At 42.0% G+C, this 20,715-nt stretch overlaps 1 protein-coding gene across 7 annotated transcripts in view; it reads left to right on the top strand.

Moving 5' to 3' along the window:
• The first annotated feature begins 2,621 nt into the window (after positions 1 to 2,621).
• hyd (E3 ubiquitin-protein ligase hyd) overlaps positions 2,622 to 20,715 on the top strand; it is a 132,950-nt gene continuing 114,856 nt past the window's right edge. For 3 of the 7 annotated variants that reach the window (XM_075895679.1, XM_037425302.2, XM_037425305.2), the window contains exons 1-8: positions 8,489 to 8,701; positions 9,715 to 9,838; positions 10,198 to 10,274; positions 13,106 to 13,370; positions 13,492 to 13,551; positions 14,019 to 14,115; positions 17,016 to 17,153; positions 20,137 to 20,324. In XM_075895679.1, the coding sequence (XP_075751794.1) occupies positions 8,640 to 8,701; positions 9,715 to 9,838; positions 10,198 to 10,274; positions 13,106 to 13,370; positions 13,492 to 13,551; positions 14,019 to 14,115; positions 17,016 to 17,153; positions 20,137 to 20,324 (1,011 nt within the window). In that variant the 5' untranslated portion in view covers positions 8,489 to 8,639. Of the gene's footprint in view, positions 2,852 to 8,487; positions 8,702 to 9,714; positions 9,839 to 10,197; positions 10,275 to 13,105; positions 13,371 to 13,491; positions 13,552 to 14,018; positions 14,116 to 17,015; positions 17,154 to 20,136; positions 20,325 to 20,715 lie in introns of those variants that run through there. The other 4 variants (XM_075895677.1, XM_075895678.1, XM_075895681.1 and 1 more) reach the window with 3 other exon arrangements.

Genomic DNA, 20,715 nt, shown 5'->3' on the forward strand with positions numbered 1-20,715 from the left:
AAAGAAAGAACGAACCCTCTTGAACTTTGTGCCCCGATTTGAAATGGTAAAACTAAAATAATAAGGTGGTGAAGCGTAACTGCTGAACATTCGCTGATTTTCGTTTCGTGGGAAAACGGCTTCATGCCACACGAACACACATGGAGCCAGAAGTATGAAGATTAAGCAAATCCGTGTAGTACCCATCATTCCCATGCTTGCTGCAGCACCATGCGTTGCAGCTCCCATAGACACTAGCGCCCGACCGAGTTCCCTCTAGTGTTTATATAGGAAACACTATTTCGAAGCGTCATTCTAATCACGAGTATTTTTATGCCAGCAATTAGACTACTAGGCTAGTTCAGTGTGCCCTTTTTGTTTGTACATCAGGGTTCTCTGGCTCAAGCAAAGCAATGTCAAAAAGACCTGATGTGACGTCTATTGTTCAATGCTATTTTAATCTCGCTGGTATCTCATCCCTTCCCCCCACATCCCCCTTGTTGAAAAGCCGAATTTGGTTTGAGAAAAGGTGGCAACTCTATATCCACCGGAACTATGGTTCTTCTGGAAATAAGTCTGTATTGTATGGCATTTAAGAAATGTGAATGCTTTCTGAAGACCAGGCTGAAGGATTACTCTGAATTCAGAACTATTTTGAATGATTTCCCATCAGTATGGCTGCATAAACTGTACTTTAGCAGAACCGGCTGTTGGGCTAGTTGGCTATCCATGATCACTAAAAGAATAAGTGCTAAAAATCAACGAGCGCTCACAAAAAGGGAGAAGACGGAGGACTTGCAGTACTAACAGTTGTTTATTTTGCAAGTTGACAGAGTTCAGCATATTTGCATTACCTAACACCAGGCTTGCTCGAATAGTGCATTTTAGGTTCAAAGTAAATTTAAAGTGAATAGTGAGTTTTGTCAAATAATTTTGAACAAATTCAAATAGTATCTATCATATATACTAAAGAAAAGGCATATTTGTCATGATTTAACTAACCTGCACAATATTTCTCAAGAATTAAAATAAGCATGCGAAAACCCCATTTTTTTTTTCCTTTTCAAAGGAAGTGGAAACGACTTTGAATAGTAGCAGGATTTGACTCTTCCGATAGAATGCTAGTGATCACCTGTAAAGTATGTTGCATTTTAAAATTTACTTTACTTGGAGCATATTAGCTGGTATGACAAGCTCTTGAACCTATAAAATGATTAATCGATGTGAGAGTAATATGTTTAACTTTGAAGTGGGGCATTGTAGCAGTGCGAAAACACATCTTTTGAAGATGTGTTTTCACGGCTTAGCACGCCTTTGTTGCAGCGAAACGACCTTTACGTGGGGTTATATGCTAACTAATATACATTTAAGTAAATGCTTCCATGGCTTAACATTAAATCACTGTAAGGAAACCACCTTTACATGCTAACTAATATACACTTAAATGGACACTAAAGTCAAATGACAATTTACGTCGGAGTGAAAGTTCAATGTATGACAACATCTAAAACGGCAATATCATCAACAGCAGTGCCCTACTTACCGAGAAATTAAGGTAAATGCACAAGAATACATGCGCCGCAGTAGGACATTTTCAAAATGATACCAATAACGTCAGACGAACAGCCTACAGTTACTCACTAGTAATCAATCTAGCTGCACTAAATAAAAAACCATCTGTGCATCAAGAGACGCAATAAAATGCTGCTTGTTCGTTTCTGTTTGATTCATGGAAAAATGAATGGCCGGATATTACTATAGAGAATGGCGCGAGTGGCTCAAAAATTCCATTTTCGCGTAGTTGCACTGGACAGGTGGTGCTATCTAGCAAAACGCAGTTGAACCAAAACACGTCTGCCATCTCGGAGCTAATGGCAGGAAATTGATCAGTGGCCGTTGTTGCTGCTGTGACTCCCACTGCTTTCATTTTGTGTACTAGTGTTGGCAACCGCGCAGTAAAGCCGGCCAACGCTGTGCACGCCAACAGTGAGTTGGTCCGCTTCTTGAGGTGGGTAATTTGAAGTGCACTCACCCGATGTGGGCCACTAAAACGTGATTTTATTTTAAAAAGAAGCCCTTCCTTGGTACAAAAGTAACACTACGAGGTTTATGGACCGCTATTTCAACAATCAACGTCGACTTAATAGTTGCCTTTAGTGTCCCTTTAAATAAATGCTTTCACGGGTTAGAAACAATCTACTGCAGGGAAACCATCTTTACAGGGGGTTACAGTGGACTAATACACATTCAGTTGTTCATTTCGAATACTACCTTGAAATTTTTGATAACTTAAACTAGAGTTTAAATTTGAATACTGTAATATTCAATCAAACCATTTGAATATTTGCACAAGCCTACTTAAAAGCAATGCGTAGTGCTTTACTTTCTTGCTTCTCTGCTTTTGCAAACATGTTAAGTGCTCATGGATTGAAACGAGACAACAAAACTTTTAAAGGGATACTGAACAAAATTTTTGCCGCCAATATTTTCAGTCAAATCGATAGATTGGATCCTGAAATCAATAAAGACAACCTTCATTCCAAGCATAAACTGTGGGAAAATGATGAATTTAATGTGTTTTTCACAAACTGTCGTGTCTAGCGGCAGCACTGTGAACTAAAGGATGTGACGTTGTGCGACCTCACATTCACCGGAAACTAGCAAGCCAACAAAGCCAGTCATCGCCTGCGTCTCTCGACTCACTCATCTTCCACTTCAGTTCCCAGAACCGGCATGAGCAGCAACAACAGCAAACAATTCTTCCGGCTGGGGAAAGCGCCAGCGCTTTTGTGGAAGTGAAAAAGTGGAGTGAAGAGACAGCTGGAGAAAAGGAAGAGGAGGACAAGAACACATGCATCCTGCATGCGCCTCGGTGATTTTGACGGAGCGCGAGCAGTCGCGTGTGTTCACAATCCATCAAAAATACAATTAACCGCTCAAAAATACGGGAAACCAACTCCGTTTATCGAAACAGTGGCATCATCCGTTCGGAATTTCAAAGTTTCGTCAGTTTTTCCAATTTTTGTTCAGTATCCCTTAAATGTAGTGATTGGTATTCAATGTGCCATATTTGTATGATTTTAGTGTGCACATTCTAGGTGAATGTAGCCCTCATATATGCGTGCAAATGATAATATAGCTCAAAAGCCAAATTGGCATCAAGTTTTTTTTATTTTTGCAACGTAAAATTATCTGCACTCTACTATAGGGGGCACGTTAGAATCTTGCAGATATGATGTCACATTGCTACGTTCCTGGCTGCTAAAAGTAATGTTCTGATGCGAATGTTCGAGTCGAAGTTATGCCTACATGACATGAGTTGAAGGCAGTAACAAAAGGATGCACATTACTTTAACCTAATTCGTTGCATTTTACTGTGTGAGCTCTGTACTCGTAACATAGTAAAGCAATTGCTATGTTGTCGATGACATCTCGAAGTAGTTGTTAAAATATTTACAAGATCCTTCTGGGCTGTCTGTTTGTGAAAGTAGCTTACAAGTACATGTGTTAAATGTATATCAACCCAGTTTATCCTTGTGTTAAACAGACCGTGAATGCTATATATTCGATGTCACCTCAAAGATGTGAAGTGTGAGCGTAATGAATAATCGAAATGGGTTTCTTTTAATATTTGTACCCTATTAGATCGCATTATAAATTTTACTATTTGCACACCCCGACCAACAAGTAGTTGTTGCTTTGTATACACACATTAACACTGGTTTGTAGCCCATGTCAGAGAATCGTAATGTCCTAAACCTTATCGTCGGACAAAACTCATGTTAGTTTCGGAGTACAGAAGCTGTAAATAAAGCATGTCCATCTATTTATTTTGAACTGCACATCTTTATTTTTGCTGAAGAATCTATGCTTGGAGTGACTCTGCGACCGGCATTGTTATCGTGTTCGCGATAACAGCTCTGCCGCTTTAGCAGTGTAATGAAATTTCAAGAAGTTGATATTTCGTCACCGATTGCCTGGCTCGTGTGAAATGTCCAGTGTCCAAAGATTCGCAGAGTGTGGTTCGTGTCATCAATTATGTCATGTAATTGTGGCTAACGTATCCTTGCTTTTGCGCTTCAATGGTGCATACGCTCCGCACCCAAACACCTTTAAGGTTCAGTTTTTGGGAGGTCTCTTTTATGGTTGTCAGTTCTTTCTGTTTATCGTTGTTTCGTCGTGTGCATATCGCTTTCTTACTTACGGTTACAGTTAGCCTTGCAAGTTTTAGGTGCATCTTAAAGGCTTGATTCGTGCGGCTTGAATAGAGGATTTTCGTTGCGTAATTTGTCTCGGCCTCGTCATTTAGATGAGTTCGTCCAGAGACAGTCAGCGTGAGACATTCTGTAGGTTTGGACGGTTTGACATTGAGGCTACTGTTGTGCTAGAATGAAGTTGTGGTAGCCAACATGGCCCCTCTGGATTTGACCTGCCAGTTCACATGCGGTTTGATATTCATTAGGAGTTTTCATTCAAGTGCAACTGGTTGTATTTATCTACCGGCGTCGGAAAATCATGTCACTCATGTCTTAATCATTGTTAGATGATGCGACGAATTTCCGTAGTACCAATAAATTCGAATAGACTTGCGTTTACTCTTTTGTCATGGCAACTATGCTGAATAATTTCTCCCGTAGTCAGGCAATTACCATTTGTAAATGGCTAGTGGTGTCTAACATAAATGATTATAACAAAACACTACAGTGCCCTGCTTTAATAGAATTTTTGTTGTGGTTCTTGCAATTATTGTGTGAGTAGTAGGACGTATTGTGTGTTATAAAAATACTGCGTAGAATTATTTTGGAAAATGTTCTTTTAAACATACATTGCACCGTAATCGTGCCCTGTTAACGTGATGCATGCAGAGAGCAGAAAATGATTCATGGCTTCGTTATACTTTTGTACACAATTGCCTGTTTATGCAATTGAAATGCAATGCAGCAATTAATCAGTTGTAATGAATCAAATCCCAAACATGTCTCGTGAATATGAAAATTTGAAAAATGCAAGCTTATGGATAATAAATACAATAAAGGCTTTTATGCCGCATGCGACTTCATTACATGTAAATGAGGTCGGACTGGGTGGGCTACTTGCAAGGTTTGATCTGTTTCAGGCACCCTAATGTTCTGGATTGCATTGCCTTCAGTGTGGAACTTTTGTGGATTTTTGTTGCAACTTGCATTTGGCATAATTCAGGGCTCTTTCGATCAGAGCTGTGTATTGTGGTGCAGAGCAAACGCCATTACCGTTAGACTATGAAAGGTGCATAAGACAACGGCAGAGTTCAAAGGATTCACAATCATGGAACCTCTGGAAACGCTGAAAGCAAAGGTCCACGTTTTGGGGCAGTCTGTCTAGAAAGAGTGGCCTGTTAAACAGTGGTTGAAATTCAAAGTTTTGAACTCCTCTGGCATTGTGGTTCTTTTTTTATTTTCAAAACCTTAAGTGAGGTACAAGAGGGAAAGTTTGCGAAACATGACAGATGTTGGCAAATGCATAGGAATATTTTGACTATTGTTCTTATAGTACTGTATTTCGAGATGATGGAACAAAACCATGTGAAAAAAAAGCACTTTTTTTTTTTGATACTCAAAGGTTTATTTCAGTCTGTGTAGCCTAGTATAAAGTAAACATTTCAGTACTGCTGATGTGTTGTGGCTTGAGAGCACATTTTTTAAGTTGTTGAAGCTGTTGGAACACTGTTCTGATTCCGCATTCAGACCAGTAATGCTAAGACAGTCCTTAATTTTGGTGTCTTTTAATGTTTCATGGATAGCAGCTCTTTTTTTTTTTTGCTGCCTTTTTTGTTGTCTCATGTGATTCCTCTTAATTACTTGAGAACTGATGCACCTGGCATGAGATACCTTGAAAGTATTGGTGACCTGCTTACTATGGTTGTCAACTTAACTTTGTTGTAACATTGCTATTTTTGTGCAGTTCATGTTAAATACCTTTACATGTGGTGTAGCACTTCAGCGTACAGGCTCTGAATCTGTAACGTGGCTGTAATTAGCGCTGTAAGCAGTTTACATAGTGTAACTGAACATGTGCAATTTTATTAATTTTTTTTAATGTTGCATATATTGGTTTTACTACTTTGAAACTTCTTTCTCTTGTCCATGAGTGCTTGTGTTAACCACTGTTATCTGAGCATCAATTAAAAAAAGCTGTCTCATCAAAACATAAATCGAGATGTTTGTCACATTTGTAACAGTTCAAAACGAACACTCCTGCGCACTGATGTGCAAACGATAAGCCATTCAGTACAAAAGTTGGCGTCATAAGCGCCTGCATCTTCTAAATCCATCGCAGCACACATTTTGGTCTCGTGGCACCTGACGCATAGTTGGCTCGTATTTCAAACATACCTTCCTGTACAGTAAAATTGCTGGTTGTGCCGACTTGGCTGTGCTGCCTTGATGTGTTTGCATTTTTGTTCATTTCTCTCATGGGAGTTTTATGTTGCTGTGAACAGGCACATTTCCCTATGCCCCGCATTGGGAGTTGCTATACTCTTTAGAAGCAAGGGATACGTTTTCGTTATAAGCTGCTTTTTCAGTGACACGAAATGCTTCTCGCTGTGGATACAGTGGTGAAAAACGCATAATGATTGTAAGAGTGCCCTTTCTCTTTAGCAGGCTGTACAACTGTTTTTTTTTGTGTATGTGTGGCACTGAGAAAATTATGTTGGGAAGCTGTTCAGATGTTATACAATCATGACAAGATATATATCACAAAGCAGTCAAGTTAGAAACCCTTCATAGTAATCAACAACTGTAATTGTGTAACTTCATTTTGTAGGTACGTGAAATAACCGTAGCAGTCTCGGACTGCTGAGCTATAGCATCTGTAAATGATGCAGCCCGAAGAAGAATAGAAAAACAGAAGGAAGTGGGGGAGAGAGCGACGGTAAATAGGTTCTCTCTATTGTTTTTCTTCTTACCAGTTAATAATTCATTGTCTTCTCATCAAAGCCTTGATAAAACTGAAATCGGTGTAGAGATCCTGTTGATGTGCACATGTTATAATTTTGTGGTCCGTGGCTTTACGTCTGAATGTGATTCCTAACTCGCTTGTGTTGCCTCTACCACATGCAGTTTATGAAGAATTGTTTTTTCAATGTTGACACTGAAGGTGTTTGTTTGCCTAAAGGCTCGGGCTTTGACACCATACATAATGTACTCTCGCGTGTCATCGTCCTTGCAGATTTCTCCTCAGACAATGCTAAAACTTATACCCAGTTTATCATTCTGACTGCTGCTACGATGTTTGTACTTTCCTAGCAACAAGTGTGCATGGAATTGTCTCAGAACTTTTGTCCTATGATGTGGCTTTTGCAATACGCCCACATGTCTGTAAAGCCACACTGTAGTTTATATATTTTGTCCGTGTTGTAGTGCCTAGTTTACAGGGGTGCTGTCTTATATGTGTTATCCCATGGTGTGTGTCTTCGAGACTTGGATACTTGATTTCTTTTGTGTATGACCTTACGCACTCATTATGTCTGCTCCGGGCTCTCAAAAAAGGATTGTATCATTCATGTAACAGGGAAAAAAATCATCATTACTCCAAAACACAGCAGCCATTTGTTCACACTCTGCTGTATGAAAGACATTAAAGATACTTTATTCATTCTGTAAGTATAGTACCTTCTGCACCAGATAGTCAACGTTTGTTTCAGGACTAATACGTTTTGCCAAGCTGGTTGACGAATGAAAATTTTCTGAAACCATTGTGCTGCAAACAACAACAGAAGCAACATGCACATATAAGAAAAATAATAATAATAAATTTCGTTTATTAACCAGGTGCAAGAAGCTACCTTATTGTGAAAAATACAGTGTTCAATCATGATGTAGACAAGAAACGGACGCTATTGCTGCGCTGCGCTTGCATTTACAAAGTGAGTCGCTCTTCAGTGAAGCGGAAAGAATCAATCAGCAAGCACATGAGTAAGAAACTGATTGAAGAGTGTCGAGGTATTGATGTGTGCAGTGATGTAAATCTGAAAAAAAAAAAAAAAAGTCGCCAGGTTCAGCGCTGCAGTGTGGTGGTGTCTGTTGTTCGACGTAATTGTGTGCCGATATTCTTTCTATGAACCAACAAGCCGCATCCATTTCAGGTTGTGCAAGATATGTAAAGGTGCAGCCAAGGTTGGTGCAGCTATAGAGACAAGCACTCGAATAACAAAAACGTTGCTTTTACCGCGTTTTCTCACATTCCTCAATGTTCAAACCTGCGCGCTCGAATAATAAAAAAAAAAAACGCCAGCAGGGCGCATTTTCTGGCAACGCAAAGCGAAACTACGTAAAAGCCGTGCTACGTGCAAGTCATGGTCTTCGAACTTTTTGTGAGCTTCCATACGGTCCAAGCGCAAATAGGATGACGGAATATTCTAAGATATTACGTATTAAACCACCGTAATGTCTGACCGCCAGGTGGCTCAGCTTGTTGCTACCGGAAAAACGTTGCCGGAAAAGACCGGAAGTGAAAGCTTCGGTCGGCTTCATTTGGCTTCGTTTTATTTGCGCTGTTTTCTGCTTGGGTCGTGGTCGACTGCGAACCAAGTTCAGCGTCGCTCCTCTTGTGGATATGCCGATAACCGTTCGAGTCGGACGTGTTGCGTGAATACACCGCCTCATGATACACCGCCAGTCATGTCCTATTTACATTTCCTGGCATTTCCTCTCCCGGGAAATGACGACCAACTGAACGAAAGGTGTGTTACGGCCGAAATCTGGCGCGGTGTGCTTGGGGGAAGTTAGGCTTAAATCTATTACGCTTGTTCGTTTCGCATCTGTGAACTACCGCAGGCACTGAATGAAATCTGACAACGCCACTAACGTGTGACACCCACTTTGCGAAGGAGTTGAAAATTCTGCCGAACCTCGCGTTGTGGCTATTTCTCACCGATGTAGCCGTTTCCTTCTTGTGTGACCATGGTCTTGAGCAATGGGGTGTTTGCTCTAGTTTTCTACTTCCAGCTCTGCGATTCCAATTGTGTTCTATCTTTCCCCGCGCCTTCGCGGGAGCGTTGCATAAGAGTGTGATGTACATTTCGAATCTGTGAAGGCACCATGTTCATCGATCACTAACTGCTAAATAGACTGGGAAAAGCGAAAGAACCTGTTGACGCAGCTTAATGTCTTGAAAAATGTTATGTCGTTTTATTGCCGAGCTTGTGTTTTCGGCTTAGTTTAGCCAGTCAAAACCCACGATTACTTAATTGATCTGCGTATAGGAAACGCATCGCGTCGCTATTATAACGTGTGTGGTTGAATTGTGTAACCTCCTTGCATCGGCGTCGCGAATCTCGGTGACCGAGACCAGATCAGAGATTTTTTCTATATAGATTGCGTTGTGAACTGACACGTCAAATCACTCATGTTTTACCTACAGCTTCTTGGCCCTTTAGGATGTGTAACACTCCACAGCTGTAGCCGACCTAACAGTTTGTGAGGTCTTTGACTGTACAGCCATCGAAGGCGCACGCCGAACTTGTTTTTTGAAACAGCGACTACTTCGTGACGATAATTCGAAGTCGCCGTGTAAATACGTATCAGAAAGCCCTTGTCCCCAAGTGCTTCGTCTCTCGCAGTCGACGGCAGACGTTCAATCTCTGTGCGTTTTTAAAGTTTATGCCTTCCTTTTATTTGCTTGTAGAAATCCACATCGCCATGAATGACTTACATCGAGCGCGTTGCTTCATTTCGTCATTACATTTATTTCCAGGTTGAGGGAAGTTGGCGAAAAGCTGCGCACTGGATATTCACCTCCGGCTGTTGTTAACAACTTCAGAAATTCTAATGTTATCCAATGTGTTGTTGGACCATCGCACATTGCCTTTCTCTTTGAGGTGAGGCCCTTGCTTGCTGTACTTCTTGAATGCACACTTATTACGTGAAAATGTGTAGGTAAACATGTGAGAACATTCTTGTGCCTCGTTAGCATTGCTTGACCAACTTGTACCGTAGGTAATAAGTATGTGGCAGAAGCGTAGAGGAGGCTTACAGGTGCACGCCGCTGCACATTGGCAACTGAGTCGTTATTAGGAAGTGAAGGGCATAAATGGAAACGAACTTTTCTTGTTCTTTTTCTTTTCTGTTACTATTCAAAATTTGTAAAAACTCGACCAATTTTCTACTTTGCTATGTTGACGCATGTTCTGTGACCATTTTGAGTCACTCGCCTGGAGATTGATTGTTTTCTTTACAGGATGGCAAAATATGCAGGGTTGCATTTTCCGTTCTCACAGACCGGCTGGACTTGAGTAAAGCTGAAATGTCAAAAGTGTGAGTATGCATTGATTATTTGGTTGTATGGTGCCATGTTTACAAAATGGCCAGTCTGAACAGGTGGTGTGGGAAAACTGCCCTTTGATGTTGAAACCGGTGCTGATGCAGAAATTTTCACTCGTCGTTTTCTTGCGCATATGAATGGCCAAGCCCTCAATAGCCTAGAAAAGGTACTACTAATTGTGAATGCACACTGAAACAGTAATTACAGTATAATTTTAAAAGCTAGTTAGGTTCCTGCTGTACCCTGACGTCAAAACACATTGAGGTCTTCATTGCGGGCTTGCGCAAGATATCTGACTTTCAATGGCCACTCCGTGTCAAGGCTCCTGGTGGGTGGTGCACAGGCGGCCATTTTTGAAGTTTCGATACCTGACTTCATCACAACCAGCCACATTGTTGCATGTAGTCACCATAATTAGTACTGTAGCATGATGTCAAGCTAGTGTCATGTCGGTAGCTGAAAGTTGACTTCAGTATCGCAATAAAACATTGGAATTTGTGGAGGGTTCACACTTGGAGTTGTCACTGTATACAGGAAGTTTGTATAGCAGAGCAAACTAGCCTGCGAAAAATTCTTTCGCACCTGCATTCCCTGGGAATGCAGGTGCAAATATATTGGCGAGTATGTTCTATGACGGCCTCCACCAGGTGAAACCAAACTTGCGGGTTCTGGTGCCAGAAGGACGGAATACGCAGTTGCACCGCCGAGACGTCTTGCAGACATGAGGCTTGTTCAGTTGAGGGTGTGTTTGGATCAGTCATTGTCTTCGCCCTAGGTCACCACTTGTATGCTTACACTACAGGAGCAAAGCAAAGAAGTGCCTGATCAACAATTGACGCCAGCAGGGAATGCGGGCCTTGGCGTCACGTGCCACTTCCGAGCTCAGTCTTTATTTTTCTCCGTTTGCGGCCGCGTGCTCGCTGCATTGCGCGTTGCCCAAGCGAGGGCACTACAATGCATTAACTTTGGCGATCTGTAATGCAGTATGGAAATGTCATTACGTGGTGATTTTTCGCATCACTCGTGCTCACGTTGATGCCTCCTACAGTCCTACAGTCTGTTTTCATGTTTGATCAGGCATCTAAGGCTATCGCCTCGAACAACCTCGAGGTCCAAAAATTCACTTCTTGCTATGTGAACATGCTGCCGCATCATGTTTGCGAATTTGTGTTATAATAGGGAAGTTATAAGGTTATTGATTGATTTGTGGAGATTAACGTCCCAAAACCACCATATGATTATGAGAGACGCCGTAGTGGAGGGCTCCGGAAATTTCGACCACCTGGGGTTCTTTAACGTGCACCCAAATCTGAGTACACGGGCCTACAACATTTTTGCCTCCATCCGAAATGCAGCTGCCACAGCCGGGATTTGATCCCGCGACCTGCGGGTCAGCAGCCGAGTACCTTAGCCACTAGACCACCGTGGCGGGGCAGTTATAGGGGTTACAACATGCGTTTCAGCTGGTTTCAAATATTTGCGCGGCCTTGCCACCCTTCTCCGCCGTAGGGCGGGGAAGGCATAGCCCATCCTTATGACTACACCCACTTGGAAATGTGACATGACGTCAGCGATACGTCATTGACAGGCAACCAATGACTGAGCAGGGCATCCCCCTTCCTTGAGCACGTGTTGTGGCGCAGGGAGAAAGCGCGGCGCGAGGAGCACTTGTCCTCTAGCGATAAAGTAGCGACAAGCCTTTTTTTGCTATGGGAGGCTTTCGTTGTGGTAGTACCACTTCCCAGTAGTCTGAGGCTACAAAACCTCAGAGGGCAGTACAGGGAAATGAAAATGCGGACTACGTGGCCTAAACTACATCATGACAGGGCCAATTTGCTGTTTGTACGGCAAAGGACCAATCGACGAGCTCAGTGGTACTTCGAGTTATCCATTGGCATGTTTGTGTCACTGCAAGGAGATGGGCATTGGTGAGGTGTGGAAAATTTTATTAGATGCGGAAGCATCTTATACTTGCGCCTTGTAGTGCGCCGTCCGCACCGCTTCTCAAACATTCGACAGCTGACGCGCGCGGATGCGCCGTCGCCCACTCTTCCACCATCTGTGCATCCCTTCCTCCTCTACACACCGCGCGCGCTTCACTCCTCCACCATCTGTGCACCCTTCCTCCTCTACACACCGCGTTCGACATCTACAATTCTCCTGATTCTCCAGTGGACGCGCATGTGGCGTCGCGCTTCGAGAACATTCAACAGCTGACAGTGCATGCGCCGTCGTGCTGTATATATACTCAAGGTCGGCGCTCGCTCGCTCAGTTGCCGCTCGTCGGTTGGTTTGTACGGCGCGTCGACGTCCAAGGTTGCGGTGAAATGAATTCCAACGAATCCACAAACACAATGATCGACGTCCCTTCGACCAGCGCCGCCCTTTCGCATACGTATGTACGTGTTCACTCATTTAACACCCCCTCCTACAACCACGTTAACCAATTTAGCCATCGACCCAAGTAAGTCGCAATTTAACACCCCATTTCACAACCACGTTAACCAATTTAGCCATCGACCCAAGTAAGTCGCACTTTAACACCTCGTTAACCAATTATATGGTCCGCATCCTCCTCAGTGTTCCCCCGAGGGAAGCTGCGGGCAATTTTTTTTATTTATTATTTTTTTTAAATGAATGGCTTGCGCAGCGCGAGGCATTGTAATGTTCGAAAAATGTGTTTGCGCCGATGTATTGTACAAATTGTTGTGCATGTTTGGGTGATGTAAAAAGAAATCTGAGCCTCTTTACTGGCTCTTCAATAGTAATAATAAAAAAAAAACCTGCAGTCGTCAAGATACTCAAGCAGGCTCTTCCCATGCAGAATACTCTCCAGTGCGACTTCTCACCATCATTCCCGCCTCAACCTAAAGGGAAGTGGTGGAGCCGGTGGAGCGTCCGGGGGAGGCTCCGGGACGGCAGCCCCCTCCGGCTCTGCTTCCTCGGGAGCCTCTAACTCGAGGTCTGCCACCCGGTCACGAGGCCGCATCCTGCGTTCCACAGGAGGACGGGGCCGGGGTTCGGGTGTCATCATGGGTTCGCGCCCTGTGGTTCCTGCCCCTTACGTCCCAGAGGAGCTCGTCTCCCAGGTAGGGTGCTTGCATCTGCTGCCATTCACAGCTTTGTGTTTCACATGTCTTGCATCTTGGGTGTGGCCCGAATGCTGTGCTTCAACACTGACAAACATGCTGTTATTTCTTTCATTGAAAGGCACAAGTGGTGCTTCAGGGAAAGTCCCGAAACCTCATTATTAGGGAGCTTCAACGTACGGTGAGTTATTTTCTTTTCTTGTGCCTGGTTTCTTTCACTCGCATATTAGAAGATTCTAGATGGTTAAGCTTCATTTTTCTTTCTTTTTTTTATCTCGCGGAATACTTGACACGGACATTGTTTCAGGCGATATAGTGGTATGGATGTATTGAATGATTTTAAGAATTTCCATATCTAGGTAATTCAATATACTAAAGATTTTTTCTATCGAAAATATTTCAGGGCAATCTTACATCTCTTCACTGTGCGTAGGTTTCACTGTTAGGCTAAAGGCAGCTTTCGTTCAGAATTTAACCAGCGCATGTTTGTGTCCTGTGTTGTCCACAAAATATGAAGGTCGAATGTCTTTTAGCTCCACATTGTTTTGCTGGAAATTGGCAGTGTGAGATGCAAGTGGTGCCGTACGATCGATGCAGACACCGACAGACCTGGCCTACACTTCACTCCTGTGTGCGTCTGTTTTTCAGAACCTTGATGTGAACCTGGCTGTGAACAACTTGCTGAGTCGTGATGACGAGGATGGAGAAGACGTGGATGATGGTCAGGAGTCATACATGCCTGGAGGCTAGTGCCACTGCTTTTCTTAGTATTGCTTTGCGTGCCTCCCTTATCTTAAGAGGAGTTAAGCATTGCACAAAGAAAAAAAAAAGCAAGCAAAGCACCAGCTGTTCTGAAGCACTGCTGTAAAGTAGGGTATCCTGGAAGGACGCTGTAGGCGTATGCAGTGAGCCTTGATCCGCAACGCGGCAATACCATGCTGTGCCATTTTGGAGGTCTGTTCGCATGCCCCATCCTGTTGTCCATGCTTCGGCGTGCAGGATGTGTGCTAGAGGTCTTTAGACATCCAAGCAGCCTTACGGATATCGGACACAGCGTTTGCAGCGAGTTCTATGCACACGCGGCGAGCGCTCGGACCCCCAAAATGGCGATCCTGAAGCTAGTTCTCGTGGATGACGTCAAGTGCATACCTCCTATAGGGGGTTCAGTGGAGGTCTGGGACAAAGAAAATAGGCTAGAAGAATGTATTCCTTAACGTGGAAGCATAACTTCGAAAGGGCTTTTTTTTTTTCTAGTTGTAGCTGAGCAGTATATTGGCAAGAATACCACGAACAGTTTCAATTATTTATTTGTTTGTTTATTGTGTGTGTGCATAGCATTTTGCTTGAAGCAGCACTTGGCTTCACTACAATGGTCTATATGTCCAAATGAATTGTTTTGTTCAAAGCTCTGTTCATCATGCCGCAAGCTGAGCCGCCAGGCTATGCAAGAGAAATACGTATGTGTACGCAGATTTTAGAGTGGGATGAATGGAAATGGTTGATCACATTAAAGCAGTCTTAAAGCACAATCCACTGGTGCACTGTTTTTCTATGCTACTACATCTTAACAGTTATCCCGGTGGCCCTTGGTGCGGTATCTAGTCATTATCTAGTGTTGGTAACGTAATGTGTTCATTGCTTCGTTACAGTAACATGTACCCAGAGAGACACTAAAACAATGTGGCTGTTTGTGTATTGTGCATCGTTAATGTAGCTTATCGTAATGAATGTCAAAATTTTTCTAGGGTTCAAAGTTTTTAGTTTGCTCATTACTTCGGAACAAGGTTTTTTTAAGTGAACAAACTGTATACTTCCTGGTGGGCTTCTAGAGGGATTCTGACTGCGCTTTGTGTAGTGTATTGCTTAAAATTACATTGGTTCAGGTTATAAATAATGAAATTGAAGACATAAGCCAAAAGCGCTTTTGTTTCTACTAGCAACACATGTAAATTCAGACTAAATAGCACAAGTTGTCTTCTGTTTTCAGCTCACCGCATGGCCAACAGACTCGCAGGCATGTACTTGCTGCCGCCTTCTTCTGTGATTTCGTGTTTGCGACTGTTTTGTTCCCAGGCTGCCCGATGCGTTCCCATGTAGCATTGCTCATGCACGTGGACTCGACGCACAGGGGTACAGTTACAAGCCTAGAGAGCAGCGTGCTTCAAATATCTTATCGGGAATCGGTGCAAAAAGCAGCGAGTAAACTTCGTCATTGATGGATTCTGAGTTGTGAGCTCGAAATATTGTTGCCAATGCTTTTGGCTTATAGGAAACGGTATTTATTACGAGTGGGAATTAGATGCATGAATGTGCGATGACATACTTGAAGTGACATTTAAGGGGGCAGACTGGTCTTTGGGACCAAAACGTGACAAAAAAATTCATTTAAAAAAAACTGACATATTTGGTTTCTCAAGTATTTTTATATCTCTTTGCAAATTTTCACACATCAGGAAGCAGTAATTTTCTTGTAATGTCATTCTAACTGTCCAGATTCTTGGTGCTGTTAACATGCAGCAAAAAAAAATGAGGAACCAACTTTGAGGCTTCTTTATAATGTGCCAGCACTTGTGTCTAAAGCTCTACTACCAATTTATGAGCGCTTTTATGAGGATTGCAAAACATGCGCACCATGATTGTTGCTTTTTGAAGAAACTGCATGTTTTCAGTTTTTTCATTTTTCTCAAAAAAGTAAATTTACGACTATTCAATTTTGAGGCCTCAATATATCTGCAGCTAGGACAGGTACAACAATGATTCTTTTTGCAGTGGAAACCTGTATGTGTGTAGAATGTAAGTATGGGAGCAGAATTTAGAGCACAAGCCTTTTAAATTAATTACTCATCAAAATTGTAACACAATTCCAACTGCTTTTGAAAATGGATAGTTCATTTTGTTGTAAAATAACCAAGAAAGGCCTAAAAACAAATACTCTTGCATACTTTCAATCTATAGTCGTTAGTTGGCATATCTTAAATATCACTTAATTAAGGAATTTTTTCTATGGTGGCCTTAAACAATAGTGGGTGAACTTAAGATATCTCAGGAGCAAGGCGAGTTACAGGAAATATAACTAAATATTTGAAATCAGCAGAAAAAACTGCGTAACCCTGTGCAGTTTGATCAAGATCACTGAAGAAATAAACAAGAAATGTCTAAGGCCAGTCTGCTCCCTTAACATACAGTACATTTTACTTGCATACCCTTCAAAATTTAGTACACCTAGGTCTAGTTCATAGGTCAGAAAGGTGAAAGAACAAGACATGGCTAGGCTACTGGTGTGCACTATGTTTGAGGTGTATATCTTGGCCAAGATATACATAATGATTATATGATACGATGTGTGTAATTTTTGAATGCAATCTTTGTCTTTATTGGTCTAGCACTTCTGTAGTTACTGCTTGAAGCCAAGTGCTAGCGCAAGTCGCAATGATATATTGTCAGTGTAGCCTTGCATTGTTCTCTCCTGTGTCGATCGTCGGTAGTCGGCCCAGCAGTCATTCACATTAGCCTGTACGAAATTTCAGTTGCCCTTCACACTGTACAGCCAAGCTGCATGGTTCTTTCAACTGCTTCTTGATGGTTTTTTCGTGATTCCAGTGTTTTGTAAATTATCCTCTCACGTTCTGTTTCATGACCTTGCAGATGACCTCATATCCCTGCTGGACGCTGGTATCCACGGCGACCACCCCAGCGTGATCATCGATGCGGACGCCATGTTCTCTGAGGACATGTTTGGATATGCTAATCTCCGAAATCGCACTGGCAGTCGAGGGCGTTCTGGTAAGTTGGCGCTTTTTTTTTTTAGGAAGGAGTGTGAACATTCCTTTGATTATTAGATCTAAGAAGACACGTCTGGTGTCACACATTGACAAATGTTTTTTACGGTTGCTATACTTGTTCCGATAATAGTGTAAAAAGATTCAAAATTTTCAGTTCAAATAAAATAATATTTATTGTTACTTATATTTGATCAGAAAATCGGCTCCTTGAACTTAAATACTTGTTGTGGTTTGAATACTAGCGATGCATCTCGAGATTGATTTCGTTTACAAGCTCCTTCATTGGCTAACACCCTTTTGTGAATGGTATGGCATGCATTCATGAAACTAAGCCGCATTGTTTTACCAAGTGAGCTCCTCAAAAACTTAGTTTTTTGGTCTGTTTGGAATTGAGGGCATTTGTTAATTGCATTTAACATCAAAGACCAACGCCTGGGTCACATGAGAAAACAAGAGAGTGCAGATATTTTTTTGTTTCAAAAGCTTGATTAACCCTTCAAGGGTCTAATTTTCTTGCAAAGTGCACTTCAAAAATGTTTTTTTTTATTTCTGAATTAAATTCTTCAAACGATTCTACTTAAGAAGAACATTGTGTAAATTTTTTTTTTTACATGATGGTCAAGTTACGAGAAAAGCATTGCTGGTCGGTACACATGGCTTATTCATGTGTAATGTCAAGCTAAATCCTAAAACACTATAAACCGGAACATTGTCACCTTTGATCCAGTCTGCATTGTCTCACTGGGCACACTGTTGGGATGTCGCTTCTTCACTATCATCAGAGTGTGTGAACTCTTCAGTAATTTCTTGCCTGACGAAGTGACAATCAATGAATCTGGTTCATTTGATGCTCGGAAAATTGCCTGTCGACTCACTAGCAGCGGAGCAACCGGCGTGAAGCGAACTGCGTCAGCGAGCGCGTGGGAGAGAACTGTATGATTGTGCGTCCGCCTGTAAAGAAAAACAAGTGAAAAAGTTTTCATAATCTTTTGCTTATCGCAAACGAGATGGAGTACATTTTTCAGAGTTCCCAGAATGGGCTGCGCAACTGCGGTGGCATCATTTGGAAAATTTAGCGCCGCGTGGAAGCAGATGTAATCGCGTCCCAGGGACCAATAAACAAAAGAGTAACAAGTGATCGATCAAACAGCCATCAACTTGCTGGTGCAAGAAGCGATAACAGTTTTAAGAAAAAAATCGAAAGCCCTTGTATCCTGCTCACTGCGTACACTAGCGCACCATTTTGGAAAGAAAAATACATATGTATAAACACGCAAAGAGACATTGGTGAATAAAAAAATTTCTCCGTATTCCTGAAATGTGGCAGCAGATGGCAAGCAAGAAAAATGATAGAAAAAGGCATGCATTTTAAACCATTTGCATCGCGCATGCCTCGAATGCAAAAGCCACAGCACTGCTTTACAGTGTAAACCTTTAAAGCGTTAATTTTTGACTGCTCCGAGTTTCTAATTAATTTCTTGGCTTCATATATTTGGTGTTGATGAGGAGAGACACCTATTCTCCAAAGTTGAAATAAGCCGCTAATGTGGTCAGAACGAATTAATGATTGTTGTCGTCTCTGCATTTGCTTGCATGTGACTGTTGTACGAACAGCCTCTCGTGCAACATAATTTGAATTTCCTTCACATAGTGGGTGCATGCAAGTGGGCTGTATGTTCAGGGGAAAAAAATGGTGTATAGGAAAAACATGCTTATGATTGATCTGCTGTCCCAGTAGCCAAATTATTCTTTTTTTGTAGTTCTTGCGCATATAATGGGCCCCAATGTTGGGGCCGTGCTTTTACAAATGCTTGTACTACACGTGGAGGTTGAAGAAAAAGATTCGGTACTTTTTCTTTTTTCCTTTTGTTACGTCGCATCTAACTTCGACAAAGCTGTCTTAGTTCTTCTGGTAAAGTCTTTTGGTGGCTGTGCCAATACGGTGCACGTTGTTGTATTGCAACTTTTATAAGTTTTGTTTCAAATGTTGGTGGTTACATGATGCACGCTTCTTAAAACAATATGTGGATGCTGTTTTAGCTGTGAGACGTTTCGTAAGTGCACCACAACCTGCTGGTAAGCCCAGTTCATGCGACATGCTTTATTTTTGAAATTTTGGAGGATCGAAACAGATTTGCATTTTTTATGCGTGGTAGACGTGCCCTTTATTTTAATTTAGAATTTTCTTCTCCTTTTCAAGTTCTGCTTTACATGTTTACAAGTTTGAGTGCGTGTTGGTTTGCAACCACCCTCAAGCAGTTCCAAGTAGAAAAAACTGCCTCTTAGTGCTTCTTGCGTAACATTACGTCATGAAGCTGGGACACGAAAAGAACAAAAAAAAAAAAGCCCTGCGGGTAGATCTTTATCAATGCCGAAAATTTCACTTTTACTTCGAGAAAAGCTAGGAAATATTCTAAAATTGGATTACTGGTTTTGACACAAGCTTGTAATAACTGATATTTTGTTATATCCAGATTCGTTGTATCGAGGTTTGAGTGTAGTGAACATTGTCGGCAGGCACTGAAGCTGAGTTTATTTTAGTAATTGATGAAGATTGACTGCATTCAAAAATGCTTAGGACTGTGTGCCTAGAGTTAGGTACGTCTTGAAGAACACCAGGTCGTTGAAATTTCTGGAACCCTCTACTATGGTATGTTATAATCATGTTGTTTTGTGGCGTTAAACCCCATATTACAATATTACAAGATTGACCGCATTGTGTTCTAGGTTATCAAAGCCTAACCAAATCATAAACCTAATTCGTTACATTTCACAATGTTACGCATGATGTGAATTCACGTGGGATTCTTTTGTAATAGGGAAAAAAACAAGCTAGAAACATGCGTCTAATGTTTTCTGTTTATGCGGTGACATGGTTATAAATGTTGAGAGGTAATAATTTGGCTGCTTTGTTCTCAGGTGCTTGGTTCTAGTGTTCATGCACAATGTGTGGTGTGCGTACCACTCGTGTTTTTGGCTTGCAGGAGACCAGGACCGGGACAGAGACAGGGACCGTGATCGTGACAGCATGTTTAGGGTCCGGGAACGCCACTACTCTGGCTCTCGGCGGTGGCTGGAGACAGCTCTGCGTGACAGCAGCTCGGACCTTGCCGACGCCAAGAAGATGAGCCCGCTTTGGCTTTCGGAGGAGCCAGAGTACTGGCCTGACAAGGTCAGTGAAACAATAATGCTGGTTATTTTGTCGCTCGCTCAGAAGTCGGCAGAATGTCCTAAATATTGCCTGTTCTTGTGTATAGTTCATCAAATCTGTTCTAATGATGGAGAGTGTCCATATTATTGATTGTTGAATTGCCTGTCGGCAGTACTATTAATGCATTTGCAAATCGTTTCTGTAACGTAACAGAGTTCATTGTGAACTTGTATACACATTATTGATAGCTCAGTGGCTATGTCATTGCATTATTAAGGGGAGACGCTCCTCGAAAGCACTTTTTTTTTGTTATTCAACTTAGAGCTTCAGAAATTGGACCACTGATGCAGTTTTTCCTCCTGATTCCAAATCTGTAATCAGTTTTTACATAAGTGCAATAGTTTGGGAGTTG

This window comes from Rhipicephalus microplus, chromosome 5 (assembly GCF_043290135.1).
Source record: "Rhipicephalus microplus isolate Deutch F79 chromosome 5, USDA_Rmic, whole genome shotgun sequence".
NCBI lineage: Eukaryota > Metazoa > Arthropoda > Arachnida > Ixodida > Ixodidae > Rhipicephalus > Rhipicephalus microplus.